This window comes from Corvus kubaryi, unplaced genomic scaffold, assembly GCF_017639235.1.
Source record: "Corvus kubaryi isolate FWS band 111438036 unplaced genomic scaffold, C.kubaryi_AGA036_p1.0 37398, whole genome shotgun sequence".
Taxonomy (NCBI): Eukaryota; Metazoa; Chordata; class Aves; order Passeriformes; family Corvidae; genus Corvus; species Corvus kubaryi.
In genome coordinates this window covers 23,657,521-23,675,063 of record NW_024581137.1, presented here as the reverse complement: position 1 = coordinate 23,675,063, position 17,543 = coordinate 23,657,521, and the positions used below count along the sequence as shown (strand labels likewise).

The window sequence follows — 17,543 nt, the reverse complement described above, 5'->3', positions numbered from 1 at the left end:
AGTGGTTATATCTGAGGCAAAGACAAGATGGCAGAGGGATGTTCCTGGGACTCAGCAATGACAGTGGTTACTCCTGAGGCAAAGACAAGATGGCAGGGGGACGTTCTTGTGACTCATTAGTGACACTTGGTTATTCCCGAGGCAAAGACAAGATGGTGGATGTTCCTGTGGCTTGGCAGTGATACACAGTTATTCCTGAGACAAAGACAAGATGATGGGCACTCTCCTTACCCAGTGCCACATGGCCTCCTGAGACAAAGAAAAGATGGCAGACTCTCCCTGCAGCCGGTGTTTCCCAAGCCCAAAACAATGAGAAACAACGATGGAACAAGCTCCCCAACTGGATTGACCATTGCACCACACCACCCACTTCCAGACTGCTCTGCTGTTTCGATTGCACGCTGACTCCCAGTTGGGAGCCTCATTTAGCAGTGATTCGTTTTCATTGGAAAAGCAACCTGTACAAACTTTATAGTGAAAATACATTTTCTTTCTTAAATATATCTATATTCGTATCCATGGCCCATGTAAGGATCCATGTCTTTGCCATGTAGGGTTGAGATGCTGGCTTCATTCACTAGGATCTTGGTCAGGTAATCCACAGGTATACTGATCTGTTGTGCAGATGAGTTATTTTATTTGTTAGTCTTAATGGTACTGCATTTGTTTGCCCTTTTCTCTCTTACTTGAGAAAATGTGGACATTGGTGAAGGCTGACTGACCTGCTTTATCCCTCACTCTGCTCTAATTATCTTTAGGTTTTCTTTGCGTTCTGGACCATTTCTGTTTGAGCTCCGTTTTTTGAGGCAGACAGAGCAGAAAAGAAACTATCCCAGAACACAGAAACACTTTCCTTTTTTTGTATTTTAGTTTTGATAGTGCCAGTCCCATATTTTCACTTCGTATTCCAGTTTTGGACACCTTGGTACTTCCTTTTCTTAGAAGTGAGTTGAGGTCCTAAAGTGCTTTCCACCCCTGAAGGTTTAGGTGTTGCTCGCAACTTTGCTCTGAGGAAAAAGTAGCCATTTGTACCAATGTTTCCAGTGTCTTCCTCATTTGGTCCCACACAGGTGCCTACAGCAAAAATATGACTCCAGTCTGCCTACTGCTAGTGTCATCATCTGTTTCCATGATGAAGCCTGGTCTACTCTGCTGAGAACTGTGCACAGCATTATGGATACAGCCCCAAAGGCCTTCCTCAAGGATATCATCCTAGTCGACGATCTCAGCCAGCAAGGTAGCTCCCATTTCTCTGTATGTGAATTCTTTTTTCTAAAACTTCAGGGAAGAAACTGTCCTCCTTCCGGAAGTGTGTGAGGAGAGTAGAAGGCAAAGAGGAGTCTCAGGAAGCGAGCTAAGCAGAGCCTGGAGCTGGCTACCAGGTGTCACTCTCCATTCCTAGAATTCAGCGTAGCCTTTCAACTTTGAAATATGTTTCATTTTCCCCCCCATCATTTACAACCACTCTGAACTTTCTTACTTTAAAATAAGATCAGAGTGTGCAAATCTTAGGATTCCCACTGGACCAGATCTGCTGTCATAATTTCCAGACTTTTTTGGCTGAAGTATAGAGTGGAAAAGTCCACATTGCTAAAGTAATCCAAAGTGCTTGGGAAAGCCAAACACCTGTAGTATCTCACTCTGATCTGTGTATTTTATGAGATGATGAGAGCATCCACCTTTTGCTGAAAACAGGAGAGGAGGCTATTAAGATTCCCACAGGAATAGCTTCATACCTTGTGAATTTCAGTTTCCATTAGTCTCTACTTCTCTTTGACATTATGCTGCTGTAGAAATATTTGGAATGTGGCTTAGCTGGCCATTTAAAACAAATGCCCCTGAAACATTTTACCAGCAAGAAGTAGCATCTCCTACTACCTGTTTCTTTTCTGTAACAGCTTGAATCAAAACTAAAACATTTCAGTGACTGTTCTGTTTCTGACAGGGCCCCTGAAGTCAGCTCTGAGTGAATACATCTCTAAGCTGGATGGTGTGAAGCTCATCCGAAGCAACAAGAGGCTTGGAGTCATCCGAGGTCGGATGCTAGGAGCTGCACGGGCCACCGGTGATGTGCTTATCTTCATGGATTCGCACTGCGAGTGTCAGAAGGGCTGGCTGGAACCCCTCCTGGCCAGGCTCTCCAGCAAGCGGTAAATATCCCTGGATGTGCTAATTTCAGCTGAAAGGGGTGTACTTGGAAAGTGTTGGGTAGTTTTTTAATCCTTCCTTGGTTACCTTCTTGCTTCTGGTCACATTCATTTTATTTTCTACCTTGTCACGATATGCATCACTCTCATATGTGGGAAGCAGGATAGGTCTCACAGCTGATAATGCTCACTTTATACCCAGTGTAAATTTCAAAATTTGTTTCCAGTTATATCTTTAAGAAGTCTTCCTGGTGGTCTGAATTAAAAAGGTTTCAGTCTCAACTTGTTTGTAAATCAGCAAACATCCACCAGAGAAAACTGCTGCAAGGCTCCATTGTTTTTACTTTTTAGCCGTCTCAGTGATGAAGCCAAGAATAAAAGGCTTTGTCCTCCCAAACCAGTTTGGCTGTGTACCAACATTACCTTTTGGCCACCATTTATACTCCACAGAAAAAGCCCAGACTTCCTGGGCAGCCTAGACAGTTCCAGCTAATCACAGGTACTTTCACTGACCGCAAAGTGACAGAGTAAGGTAGAGATTCATATTTCTGAGTATTTCATATTTAGGGTGGTTCTTGGGCCTGCTCTCTAATGTACAGCTGAGCTCATCTATGCAGTCCTTTGAAGAGATTAAAACCACTATGTTTTAAATGTTTCTAGGCTTACATGTCAGTAAATCTTTTATTAAAGGGACTTTTCTGAAAGAAAAATTTGTACATTAACTTGTCACTTGGGAAAAAATTAATTGCTAGAGTGGGTAAAATAAAAAAAAAAAATCTTTAAACTCTTACTAGACTGTTAAATAGTCACACTGAACACCTTCAAAGGCTGTTCCCAGGCACTGGAAGAAGCTGCTTTTATGGCTTATTATGTTTGCTTATAAGAGAATTAATGTGACCTTTTAGAAATTATTACATCATTTGAATGAAAACATTAAGAATACTAAAAGCAAGAGTAATGCTGCCCTAAAATGTCAGGACTATTCTTTTCAAAAAGGTCCTCCTTGGAAAAGCAGATTGGTTTTTGTTTGCTGACTAGTTAGATGGTTTAGTATGAATATACTTCATGATTCTTCTGCCTTGAACTATAGTCTTGTTTTTGATGTTCAAGCAAAACTACTGTGTGTATCAATTGGCCAGTCCTTATTCAAGTGTGTTGAAATTGCTGAAATTAAAAGAGCTACAAAAAGTCTCAGAGGAGAGCTATAGTGAAGGGAGAATTACAACAGCAAAAGAGAAGTTAGGACCCCCACCACTTCACAAGTGTCAAAAACTCACTGCCAAAAATGATCCCTGCTGAGGGAATGCAAAGCTTCCCAGTCTGCTATCATTCAGAGATTCTGTAACGCTGTCACCAGGGGTGAGAAAGGAATTCTCTTCCCCTTTAGGGCCCATATGCTCATTCATTCCTCCAGGATAGCAGAATTTAACAGTGAATTAACTAATGTCTAATTGGATTAATGAAGCAAAGGTGGAAAGCTGATTGGATAATAGTATAGGCTAAGCCATCTCTTTTTGTATGCTGTATCAGTCACTGTGTCTGACCCTGGAAGCTTTGCCACTGCTAATGAGGAGAACCTGTGCCATCCTCCATTGCTATAGGGAAGAAAAAGTCTAAGGCACCTGGCGATCACCTTCTCTTACTGTCCCTCTTTCTGCAGCTGAAGAATGGTGACAATAACACTGACCTGATAAGGAAGTTAATTCATGATTTTTCATAAATTGCTTGTAATGCTTGCCTGGAGATCACCATGGAAATGTAAAGCATTAGCATAGTCAACTTGGCTTCATTTAGCAGTTGAAGAGCTGTTAAATTGAATCGTGTGCACTCCCTAATACTACCCAAGTGAGGAAAGCACAGAGAAAAGAAGCTGAGAGTGACTGGTGAAATATCATCTTTCCTCTTTTTAGTGTACCAATCAAGCTGTAACTTATGCACTTTTGTTGAAGAGACAGGATGGGAAATCACTTTATCACCTGGAGTGAGTGAGTTGTTTGCTGGCAAGGACAAATGCAGCCTTGCAAAGCTCAAACATTTGCAGGGGCTTAAGGAAGCTGGAGACTGGTTTTAACTTTGAAATTTGTGATTAAGCCTAATTTTCTAGACTCCTGATCAGAGTGTGTCACTATTATTGTGACCTGTTTTTCAGTGATGCTGAGAAATCCTTGCTCAGACTGAGATCTCACTGTGAGTTGGACATACAACAAGAGAGACACTCCCAGTTTTTAGTAGACTGTAGGATAAATACAAGAAAAATTATCCCAGTTTTACAGGTATAAAAGTACTTATACAAAAATACTTGGCAGATATTTGACTTGTTCTAGGTAATGACATTTCATCTCCCGACATGATGGCTTTATTCACTAAACCAATCAAATTTATTTTTCTGAAAAAAAGTATTAAGTCATTCTAAAATCATTGGATATGCACTTTTGAGCACCTTGATTGGGACTAGTTCTGTGAACCATGCCTAACAAAGCAGTGCATCAGCTTAGTATGTTGCCTAGAGAATGGTTCAGTGGTTTCTAAAGCATTCCTTGACATTTTGATTATTCAAGGATGAATACCGTAGGTACCTGGACAATATTAGCAAACTACTTGAGATGCCCCACAGATCATTTCATTTGACACCTGTTTGTGTTCCAGGCCAATTCCAGGTGAGTAGCATGGTGGATAACAATGCAGCTCTGCCATTATTATGGTCATCTTTGGAAGGGTTTGCCGTTTCCAGGAGAGTGCAGAGCTGCTATTTTGTATTCTGTCCAAAGGCAGTGAAAGGCAGAGGGGGCATATAACGAACTGTGCCATGAAGCCTTAAAAAATGTGACTCCTTTGATCTAAAAACAGTGGTCACTGTGCTGAAGCAGGGTGATTAAAACAAAAAAATCCAAAACATATTTCCTGAAAATACTGCATGAAAGCAAAATGAACCTTGATTATATCCTTGACAAGGAATTTCACCTCTAGAAGAGGCCTGGGCACCATAACTATGGACAGAGGGGTGGTTTGTAAAGGGGTAGCTGGCCCTTAGGACCTTCCCCCTGCTCCTTATTGCAAGGGCTGTTTCCCTCTGTGCTGGAGCACTCCCTATACCACAGTTCAAATATTAGATTAGGAAACAGAAGCCTGTGATATTATCTAAAAAAGATTCTCTGGTTTCTAAAATTCAAAGTGTCTCTACTTAGCCCTGTGATTTAAGGTCACTCATCTTTAATGAAAATGCTGATAAACAGAATAAGAAATTAGCATAGCAGTGGAAAGGTGTTTCATCATCTGTGTGCTCCCATCAGGAACAAATGGAAGCCTCTGCTTGTAGATACAGGTATAGAAAGAGTTCTGCTGTCCAGAAATTTTTCTGTGTGGTTCTGATTTTATGGTAATACCCAAGAGAGAAGGGAAATATTTTGCACTAAAGATGAGCAGCTTCTTCATCTCTTTTATTCTGATTCCCCACTTTTCAGTGGCCCATATCCCAGCTTTTTGAGCTACCAAATACATAAGCCATCTGTTTTCTAGCTTCTCACAGGCTTGAGAAAGCATGATGTTATCCATTCAGAGCCCACGTGCAATTCCAGGCTGCTCTCCCTGTTTTGAAAGCCTTCCATACGTTTCACATGTAACAGCCTGCTTCCTGGGATTTCTGTGTTTGCTCAATCCTTTTATATCCCCCATTTGTCAATAACACTCATTTCAAATTCAGTAAATGTTCTGCATTTAATGGTAGGTTATGGGAAGATAAGCCATCTCTTTACAATCTTTCACAGTTGATCAGGATCAGAAGGTGACCTATTTTAAAAAAGTTGAGCTAAAGAAAATAAAGATGAGAGTCTAAAGCCAAAGGCAAATATTACTGCTAAACACAGGAGCAATGAAGATTTAGGCATAATTCATGGCTCAGTGCCCTGTGTGTCCAGGATTAAAAGGTGTTGGTTACCTCTACAGATTTTGCTGCTCTACATACAAATTTTAATATTTTAGCAAAAAAGGCAGGTTCAAAAAAAAATTTTTTTAATAAAGCATTCCCAAAGCATTCCATTAGCACTCTGCTTTGCAGAGATTTGCTTAGTGCTTAGCATATGAATAGTCCATCCATTCAAGTAAACTATTTCTATGCCCTAAGTTAGTCTGGAGTTGGTCTGTAAGGCAGCATTTAAGTAATCCTTTATAACTTAGCTTTGCCATTCCCTGTCGCTGCATTTTATCTTCTTATTAACCCTATCTAATTTCAAGTGGCCTGTATTTCTAAGACTTCAGTTAGCCAGCAAGGTGCTCTCAGTGGAAATGCAGCATCTTGTGGAACCAGCTTGGGTCCTCAGTTACTCACTGAAGTTTTGACCGTGTGCAGAAACAGAGAACCTGTACTGCCTGGATTTCTTAGCTACTTAATTTTTGCAAGCTGTGATGCACCCTGAAATAGGTTGAGGAATATACATAATTTTAATGTTTGGGGTTTTGGTTTGGCTTTTTTCCTCCTTATTTAAAGGAGGGTTTAAACTGGTTAAAATCTGTTCCCTTCCCAGCAAAAGAAAGTATAAATCAATACAGAAGCACTTACAAAAAAAGTGTATCCAAAACTTCAAAACAGATACATTAATTAAATCTTCCTCTCCCCATGTTACTTAGTTTAAAATTAGAAAAGAACATAATGTCCATGCTGACTGTAATGGGTCATGGGAAGACATTTCATTTGCAATTGTATTTGGTCAAGAAATCCCAAACCAGGAAATCGTTCTTGTTTGGGTTGCTCTTGTTCATGGAATTGTGACCTTTTGTAGTTTGAGTGAGTTCCAAACATTTGAAATATTTACAGATTAGTCAAACAGTTCAAAGCCTTGCTGCTAGTTGTATTTGAATTTCCTGTTTCTCCCTTTCCTCAGACTCCACAGAGTAAAATTAGAAGTAGTTTGTCTGTGTGTGTTTCATTTCAAAGTGCCGAGAAGCTGCTGCCTGCCAGTTACCCAGTTAAAAACAAGAATAGCTAAGAACATCTTCCAATTACCATCTACTGCAAATTTGCATTTAGAACCATGCTAATATCAAACCATCACTAAATATGCAGAAAACAGCTATTTTAGTTTTTTAAATCATACTAACCAAAACATGGGTAAAGCAATACTTGATTAGGATTAAAATTGAATATTGACCAATTTTCATACAGCATCAAGTTACTAAATTCCTCTATTTCAGATCAGAAAGACACTCCCAATACCTAGTTTTAAGAAGGTGTGTTTCTATTGGTTTCAGCAGAGCTACATTGTGACTATACTACACTTACACTAGGTGAAGGTCTAGTATTACTCTTACAGACATACTCTTGAAAACTGTTAATCTTGGCATTCTGAAAAAGCTACTGGGTAACTAGCTCTAAAACACAGTTATCAGGTTTTGCTGTATAATTTTGTGGGGAAGGAGATCAGATTTTAGTTTGTTCTGGTTTATGGTTGAATTTAGCCAGGATAGAATGTGACCTACCATGCGAATTATTTTCAGCTGTCTTAAGCACTGTGATTTTCTATGTCATGATTTGCAGATAGTCTGGATAATTCCTTGGTGTCCAAGCTATCAGAATCCATTATGTCCTTACTGGTATATTTCTTGAATTGGAATCTTGAAGAATCAATGCCCAAACACTAGAACTACTACTGTGGTGCCTATTCTTGTGAGCAATTGCACTGATGCCAGAAGGACCGTTGGAGTTTGGAGTCTTATAGCAGCAACAAATTTCAGGTGGATTCCAAAAAAAAAAGACAGGTTTTAAATGGCTGCAATGATGTGAAAATGTAGGAGAGTCTGAAATGTTTGGATCATCTGATCCAGAATATATCTGTGTGTGTCTGTATTTGCACTGTCTCTGTCTGAACTATCCAGGATCAATTCAAGTGGTCTAATCTGCATGGTCAAGGTCTTTTCAGTGGTTTAGTCTACATTGCTTCTGGCTTCTGCTCAGATATGCCCTCCTGATACTTCCCTCTTGACTCTGAAGTCGTAAAATAAACTACCCTGCAGTCATTAAGTCCTCAGTGCTGTCTGAATGAGAATGGATGAACCAGTAGTATGGGTTTCAGCAAACAGCAGCAAACTGAGGTGGGAACTATGCAACTGCATCCACACTCCCAAGCAGGCACTTGTCAGATACTCATACACTGGAGAATGCAGCAGGTTCTAGAAATTACTGTTACAGTAACTTTTCATTTTTGAAGTTTAGTCATTCAAAATCCATTTAACTTGTTAGATGGATTTTTCCCAGCATATCAAAGAAAAGAAATGCCTGTTTGTGTAAGTCCAGCAGGACACTACCCTTAGTAACTTTTAGAAGCAGGTAGTTTCCTTTGCAGGCTGTTAGTTGTAGTGGTTTGGTCTAAAATACTCATTACTGTTTATCTTCTGTGAGATAAGAATTAGGAGAAATGCAGAGCAGGCACCAAACTTGAAAGAATATAAAGAAGTTTATTAACAGACCTAAAAGAAGAAGGAAAAAAAAATTATACCACCTTCAGAACTCTCCTCCTCCTCCCCCCACCTTCCTCCCTTCTCCCACTGACAATGTGAAAAGACAACCCTTAAGATGTTCAGTCTGTTTACCACTGCCATAATAACCTTGTTCAGTCCATTTAGAAAGAGAAGTCTCTTCTTGCTCATGCTATGAAAACATTATCACAACGAGACAGCCGCCCACTTCCAAATATTGTTCAGTCCATTTAGGAAGAGGAGTCTCTCTGCCTGCGTGTGAGTCCCTTCCCCCGACTTGCAGCTTGTTCAAGGTCACACACAGATAGCAATTGGTTTTCCCGCGTTCGAGGGTCCACTCTTGAAGTTTTTTGGGGTACAATTTTAAGGTTGAGCCGTTCAGAAACAAAACCAGAGGCCCTTCTCCTTCCCTGGAAGCAAAGGGTCTTCCTCATCTTCATTGTTAGGACTATCTCTGGGAGCATCTCTAGGAACTGAGGTTTTCTCCTTTGCCATTTGGAGCAAAAGTCCTCATCAGGTTCATCTCTAGGGACTGAGGTTTTCTCCTTTCCCGTTTGGAGCAAAAGTCCTCATCTGGTCCATCTCTCCCTGTCCAAACTTCTCATGAAATTACAGCTGCGTCAGCATCTGCCTATCTCGGCGCAGGTGCTTTTGCTTACGAGCTGAACACTCCACCCCCCATATCTTCATGAAATTACAACAGGATACTCTGATATATCATAGCTTCACAACAGAATTTCAGCTTTAAGCATCTCCTCTGTCTCTTCCCTCAGGTTTTCAGCTCTTCACAGCACTAAAAAGGGTTAATCTCACCTCGGCCTTGCAGCTTTGCAGCTGGAATGTTGAATTTTTCTTATCGAAGTGGAGAGGGGGGAGAGCCGAGCCGCTCCGGCTGCCCACGGCAAGGCAGTGGGGGGGGGTTCCACGGCTGGAACAGGTCCATGGCTCCAGGATGGCCGTGGCCCGGCCCAGACTGGCCCAAGCAGGGCCTGGCCGGGCCCGCTGGCCCCCACACGGGGCCTGCAGCCACCTGTCCCAGCGCCGGAAACGAGAGAGAGCTGTGGGGTGTTGGTCTATTCTTAAGTGTGCATCACAGAGGTGGTCACAACTTTAAGTGGCTTAGAGAATTGTCCATATTCAAACTGGCCAGCTGATAGGTTCTATCAGTTCCCAGAGGAAACTGTAAGCACCCCTTAGCAAGGATATCCCTTCCGGGACTATGCTTGCTAACCTATGACATTACTGAGTAAAGCTTTCATTAGAAAGGCCCCTGCTGGCTTGAGAGCTGGGTTGTTTCTCCTGTCATGGGTACAAAACTGTATCACAGGGACATCATTAGGAGAATCAGGGAAGGATATCAGCTGTATTATTTTTAGTATCACTTCTTTCCCTTTCTTCTTGAGTCCTGTGACAGGATGCCAGGAACTCACTGCCTTAACGTATGTGCCTACAAATACTGCATGTGACCATAAAATTTTCTCACCTGTTTATAAACCAGATGCTTGTTTCTAAGAGTGCCTATTACTGCATATTATAAAGGATGGTTTTACACCTGCGCAGAGAAATAAAATCACTTTTCTATTTTAAATCTTCCTGGCTTAAGCTCATCATAGGACAATCTGCTCTTATTAGGAAACAAAACTGAGTCATTTTAAAGCAATCCTCTGCATGGTTCATCTTTGTACTAATCACTGGCAAGCAGTAGTCTGTTTCTCCATGGGCTTCTAAAATCCTCTACAGGAAATGTCAACTGTGAAAAAACAAAGTTGGGAGTTTCCCCCCACTCTGATACTGAAAAAACATTATTCTAGTGATTGTAGAGGCAGAGAAGATATGTCAAGATTACATTAACATCACTCAGAGCTACCATCTTCCTCAGCTGGTTCTGGCCTCTGCCGTGGAAAAGTACAAATGTCTCACTGCACTGGAGACTTCTGAGATGTCCTTTCTTCACTGACAGTATTATGTTTCAAATGAATTTATCTCCTTGTGATTTCTGACCAACATATATGTCTTAAAAGAGGAGATAAAAACATCTACATTTTTCCCCCAAATTGACCATTTCATTTTTCTCTCTTTTTTAACAGGAAATTATTTCCTAGGGAAATAACTACACCAGAATAATTTCCTACATGGATATTCCTACTCTAGAACAAGAATAATTTTTCCAGTGTACTTTAATCCCTCTTAAATATTATTGATTTTTCTCCAGAGGAACTTTTGTCTGTAGACAAGTCTTTGCACTGAGACCAGAGACTATCCTTTTAGCATAACAGAGAAGAAATGGATAATATTATTCTTCAACACTTTTTCCCTGCAGTCCTTCATACCATTTCATTCATACTCTGAAAATTTCCAAATGTGATATATCTTCGACCTGAAAACAAGGAACACTGAAGACTGTTCTGAACTACCAGTTAATTCCAAGATGATGTGCAAGTACACTCTGAAATACTGTGACTTCTTTGCCATGGGGAAATGTCTAGTACCTCTTCTCAGACTAATCCAGATTTAACTGAGGTTAGAAATGAATTCAAGGATTGCCACTTACCATGTAATGGCCCTGTTCTTGCTCTTAAAGGTAGATTCCACACTCTGACAGTGCATTTGCAAGAGCATTCTAAGGTTGCAATAAAATACAGACACTGGCTTATGAACTCAATAATAAATGTTTTTTCAAAGCAGCCATCAGAACAAACTAAGAATACGTGCACTCTTCATTGGCCTGAAGTGACAAACTCATTAAGTGTGTGCAATATCTACAGGAAAATCAAAGGATGGTAAAGTGTGTGAGACCAAAACCATCTTCTGCTATAAACTTTGCATCCATGCAGAGTCTGTAGCACCAGAGATTGGGGCCTCCATGTGAAATAGCTTTGTAAGAATTCTGATGGTTAACTCAGAACAAAATCCTGGATAGCTTTAAATAACAATTCAAGGTACAGGGTATCAGTAAATTATTGATCTGTAAATTCCTCACTGCATGCTCAGTATTCCCATGTGCTGAGCACCTGAGCTTCTAAAAAAGAAACTAAGGGCACTCAGCATTTAGAGGAGTGCTTGTGCTTGACAGTGTTAAAGAAGAGAGCTAATGTTTACTAACAGAGTAATGAACTTAATTTATGCTTTGGTTTTGGAAATAAATTGTATTGTCTTTTTCAGAAACAGTGTCGTTTCCCCTGTCATAGATGTCATAGACTGGAAGACTTTTCAATACTATCACTCTGTGGGCCTGCATCGAGGTGTTTTTGACTGGAAATTAGATTTTCATTGGGAAGCAGTGCCAGAGCATGAAGAGAAGGTACGACAGTCTCCCATCAGCCCTATCAGGTAACAGTCCATCAGACAATGTGCCTTGCTGAGCTCAGCAGCAAAACTGTACAGTTTGGGTCACCCTGGGTCATCTTCCAGCTAACAGGAGAGAGGTGTGGTTTACTTGCACATGCTCAGTTAATAATTCTGAAGGGAGCTTTTTTGTTTGTGCTGTTTGTTTTGGCCTTTAGTAATCATTCTAACTAGATTGGAGTCATGCTTTCAATGTGACAAATACTTTCCACACATCGACACAACTAGTGTACAACCTAACCAGACAAGGTGTGGAGGTTTGTAGGGAAAGCAGAAGACGGGTCATACAGAGTTAAAAGCGATGTCTTAATCATTATCTCTTTGTCTCTTGTTTTGGAGGTACGTGTGTGCAATGTTCCCCACTGTTCTGAGTCTTATTTGATAATTCAGCTCTTAGCTCCCTTCCCCAAGCAAATCCTAGAATAACGCTCCAGTTGTTCTTTATTTTGGTTAGATAATCAATTAATCCAAGCATATATGGAGCAGTATTCAATAATTTTGGAATTAATATGGAAATGGTGGAATTTTCATGCTTTGCATAAACCCTTATCCAAAACTCAAGGTGTTCACTTCCAAACTTTGCTACCCAGGAGTCCTGCGGTAGCTGGTGCAGTGGTGGCCATGGATCGACATTACTTCCAAAATACTGGAGCTTATGATTCTGACATGACCATGTGGGGAGCAGAAAACCTGGAACTATCTATTAGGGTAAGGATCTTAATTAAAACATCAAGCTGTGATAACTATTGCAATGTTAAGGAACCTGAGTGAAAGGCAAGAAGATATTTGTAAAAAAAGTACAGAACATGTTGGGTTATGGAGACTACAACCTTCCCTGCAGAAATCTATCCCCACGCTCCACAGCCTGTTAGGACTATACAAGAACATGCAGCTGCTGTGAGTTAGGAGCATTATGTCAGGAGAAGGAAGCTTTGCTGGCTATCACTATCTGCCTGAGGCCTGAGTCATTGCTTTTGGCACCCTCTGAAAGCTGCCTCTTCTATTCTGGCATGTTAACATACACCAAAGGGAGAGTAGCTTTATTTCTTTGCCAACCTGTAGTTTTAATAGAAAATCATTTATATTAAATCCTCTGCATTGATTTTTCCTGAATACAAAGAGTAACTGATACTAAAAACCAATGAAAATTGCAGGCACAAAGGGCATAGTGTCTTTAATGTTGCAGACAAGAGAAGGTGTGCACCCAGATCTGTTCACTACTCTGTACTGTTTGTGCAAAGAAAAACATAAAAGCATATAAATAGCCATACTGGGTCAAATCAGAGGTCTGGCTGCCAAGTATCTTCTCTGTGAGTGTGGGGAGCAATGTATGAAGAAGCATATAATAATGCTCCTGCTCTTTCCAGGATTTCCTGAGGCAGAGTCTAGAGTAAAGGAGCTTCTCCATTTCAGATAAAAGTAATCTAAATAAGGTAATCTCTTTTTGTGCTTTCACCTGTGTTTCAGACCTGGCTCTGTGGTGGCTCTGTAGAAATTATCCCATGCTCCCGAGTGGGGCATGTCTATCGAAATCACTTCCCCCGTGCTTTCTCCTATGAAGAGGCCATTGTGAGGAACAAAATCCGAATAGCAGAGACCTGGCTGGGCTCATTTAAAGAGAACTTCTACAAGCATGACACAGTGGCTTTCTTAATCAGCAAGGTAAAGACATCTGTAGAGGTTTCTGAGGTTTGTGTTGAGATAGGTGAAGGGAATGGAATAGGAATGGGGGTGTCTCTATGCAGTCAGGTGCAGGGGATAGTCTTTTTATTAAACCTTCCAATGAAAAAGCTGTCAGATCAGGAAGGAGAGGGAGAAACTTGCGCCTAAGTTCAGCCTTGTGCAGAAGTTATCAAACTTTGTGGAGTGTAACCTCTTCTCCAAATGACTCCTTCTTCAGCTTCCCCAACAATCTGTGGTTTGCTTCTTCACTGATAGTACATAGAGGGTTGTGGTGCATCTGAAGTGGGAGCTTGCAGCACTGTGTGCTCAAAGGACCCTCCTAGAGCGTCATTTTTGTTACTGAAGGAATTCCTCATATGGCTCCTGAGAGTATTCAGTATTATTCACAGGCATGTGGCAAATTGTAGTGTCTCTCCTACTGGAAGGGAACATATCTGAGTGGTCTAGTGACAATAAAGGTGTGGTTTTTTCCTGAACTGACATATCCAGAAGTAACTGAACTGAGAAAGTCAGATATCAACACACCCCTATTTACAAGTTATGTTTTCATTAGAAGCATTGCACAGACATCTGATCAGACATTCCTCCAGGAATTTGGATTCCCAGCCACCTGTAAGCTAGGACAGGCTTGCAGGCAGGTGTGTGGTATAGTCCTGGCATGCAACTACACTTGAACCATCTGCAGGTTACACACAATCCAATAACTACAGAACAGCCACACTTGTTTTTTAAGCCACTGTACAGTACAGGGGTGGTCAAGAACTGTATATTCCTTGTATTACAAACCAGTGGATGTTTGTTTATTGGGAGTCTTGCAGCTGTGGGGAATGTTGTTGGTGTAGTTAATGTTGTTAATAATGTTGCTGCAGTTCTCAGGAATTCTCTGGCTCCAGTACCTTTTCTTGCAATCATATCCTTCCTACAAAGCAGTGGACAACCTTGTGAGCAGTTTTGAATGAAAGTATATCATTCATCTTCCTGTTCATTTACCAATGCTGTGCTTTTAAGGAGAAAAAGATTGACTAAAAGCATTTAGGCAGAGCATGGGTAGGTGCTCTGCAAAGTTTCTCATTCATATTTACTCCTGCATTTCATAGAATCACGGAATCAGGGAATGGTTTGGGTTGGAAGGGACCTTAAAGATCATCTAATTCCAACTCCCCTGCCATGGTCAAGGATGCCATTCAGTAGATCAGGTTGTCAGGACCCCATCCAGACTGGGAACACTTCCAGGGATGGGGCATCCACAGCTTCTCTGGGCAACCTGTTCCAGTGCCTTATCACCCTCTGAGTAAAGAATTTCTTCCTAATAACTAATCTAGACCCGCTCTCTTTCAGTTTAAAACCACTACTCCTTTTTATAGGCCCCCTTTATCTACTGGAAGGCTGCTCTAAATTCTCCCTGAAGCCTTCACTTCTATTCAGTTTCATCATGTGATCCCCAGCTTCCTGTAAGGGAAGATCCTTATAGAGGGAGTGACTTCATTCCCCCTCCCCACTCACTCAGAGGATCAGGGTCTTGAGAGAACAGAGAGCCAGACTGCCAGCAAAGACTGAGGAATACAACTGATTGAGTACCTCAGCCTTCTCCATATCAGTCACCACCAGTTCACTCTTGGTCATTGGTGGGGAGTGGGGGTACACTCTCCTTGTCCTTTCTTTTCTGAGCTATGTACTTATAGAATCCCTTCTTGTGATTCTTCATGTCCCTTGCTAAGTCCTGTTCCAGCTTTGCCTTGGCTTTCCTGACCCTATCCCTACACATTCGAACCATATCCCTGTACTTTGCTCAGGTCACCTGTCCCTGCTTTCACTGTCTGTGCATTTCTTTCTTACTCGTCAGTTTGAGGAGCAGATCCTTGCTCAGCCATGCCAGTTTCTGGCCTGCCTTGCTCAATTTCCTACACACTGGGATAGAGAGTTCTTGCACTGTAAGAAAAGTAGCTCTAAAGAGCTGCCAGCTCTGGTCAGCACATCTGCCCTTAAGGACAGTTTCCCAGGGGATCTCCTTCACCAGCTCCTTAAACAGCTGGAAGTTTGCTCTTGCAAAGTTCAGGGTCTTGACTTTGCTCCTCACCAGGCTCACACTCCTTGAGATCACAAACTCAACAAGGGCTCGATCGCTACGGCTGCCACCAGTTCTGATGGCTTTAATGAGCTCATCCGCACTGGTGAGCACCATTGGCTCCAGTAATGCCTCAGTCCTGCACGCCTCAGTCATTCAGGGCTGGCCATCACCCAAGAAAGCCAAATCCAGCAGGAGCTGCATTATGGTGGGGAGAGGAAGAGGGCTGTATATTGGTATGACTTCTCTCTTGTCACCTAGTCTGACCTTCTTATGTTCCACGAGTGGATCTGCCTCTCTCTCCAGTCAGCCTGCTAATTGTAGAGTCTGAGACTATTGTGTTTCCCTTTTTACTCTATTTTCACATAATTTTAAAAGATCCTACCTGCTTGTCTGTGTTACAGGTTTGAACTCCACTGGCCAGGAGCCTGTCAATTGACTCACAAAGGGTTATAGCCACTAGACCAAGCCTTTTAAAATGGGCAGTGAGGTTTTTAAATAATTTAATAATTCCCTGAAGGTTTTCCTTGTCAGCTCAGAAGCAATTTTCTCTACTAAAAAGTACAGTCACCAATGATACAATTTGCTAGCTATAAGCAGCATGACCTTTTGCCTGAGTTTATTCTAGCCAGAATAGTTCCAGTACTTCTGAATATGATGCTCCCTCAAATGATCAATTTAATGATCTCTGTGTGCAGCATACCGTAACATAAATGGCCCTTTCTGTGTGTTCCTTTCTTTCACAGCCGATGTTTTCAGCCTGTCAGTGCAGCGGGATGTTATTCAAAAGGCACAAGCAAGCAAGGACATTATTGCCACTCAGCTGCAAAGGGCCCTGGGGGGATTTATGGCGCTGAGAGGGTGAGCAGAGCCACCTATGGGCCACTATCGAATTCTCTGTGAGCCGTCCCCACCACCACTGCTCATGGCAGAAAACAACGAGTGACCCCCATTTAGGTGGCTTTATACCCTTCTTGGTTTATGGTCTGAATCACGTCTTGCATAGGATGCCCATGGTGTGAGCATCAAACAGATGAATGAGGCCCTTCCCAGCTCTCTTCTACTTCATCCACCACCTCTTTTGCTCCTCTTCTTGGGTGGTTTGCATATTTAATTTACAAGCAGTTTCCTTTAAGGTTGGTTTACAGGGACAATGACTTTCTTTACATTATTTACACCATTTATTTGATATCAGACGCAGACTGTAACTAGTGTGACAAAATGAGATTTACTGCCATTGCCTTCTTCAGCCAAAGCAGAGTCTCATGAGAAACATCTCTTTTTTGGGGAAGCATTTTAATTCTCTCTTCCCCTTTTCCAGGAAAACCTCTAGAGGACAGGTTTGTGTGGTGCAGAATTGCTAAACTTTGTTGTTATGGTTATTGAATCTAAGACTGACACTGAAGTCTGAGGTTCTCTTTAACATACTGCAACTGTTGAGCTTTGCCTGTGGAGTTTACAAGGGCTGGCAAACAGTGCCACATGGAATGATTGATCCCTGCCTTTAGAGACTGATATGTCAACCTTTGATCTCCAAGGCCCTTCATTTGTCAGTGTTTTCCAGGCTGCAAAGTCCTTTTCTTTCTTTCTTATGGATATAGAGAAATAGCTGGTCTGAGAAAAAGTTATTTACAGGCAATTCTCTGCTTATGTTGCCAATCTTAATTTTTGACGAAGAAATCCAGACCAGTTTCCTGGAATCCTATCCCAAACTGCATTTTTAAAAAGTAGAAACATGAAGGGGGAGATCTACTGCTGGCAAGAGAGAGGAGAGTTTTAAGGGTTGTTAGATGTTTTTAATATTTGGGCACTGAGAGATTTAGAAAAGTGTTTTG

At 41.5% G+C, this 17,543-nt stretch overlaps 1 protein-coding gene across 1 annotated transcript in view; it reads left to right on the top strand.

Annotated features, from left to right (window-relative positions):
* Window positions 1–17,543, top strand: part of GALNT15 (polypeptide N-acetylgalactosaminyltransferase 15) — a 31,808-nt gene that overhangs the window by 6,343 nt on the left and 7,922 nt on the right. The window contains exons 3-7 of the mRNA XM_042043287.1: window positions 1,071–1,237; window positions 1,946–2,150; window positions 11,778–11,945; window positions 12,551–12,668; window positions 13,428–13,622. Coding sequence (XP_041899221.1) covers window positions 1,071–1,237; window positions 1,946–2,150; window positions 11,778–11,945; window positions 12,551–12,668; window positions 13,428–13,622 — 853 coding nt within the window. The remainder of the gene's footprint in view (window positions 1–1,070; window positions 1,238–1,945; window positions 2,151–11,777; window positions 11,946–12,550; window positions 12,669–13,427; window positions 13,623–17,543) is intronic.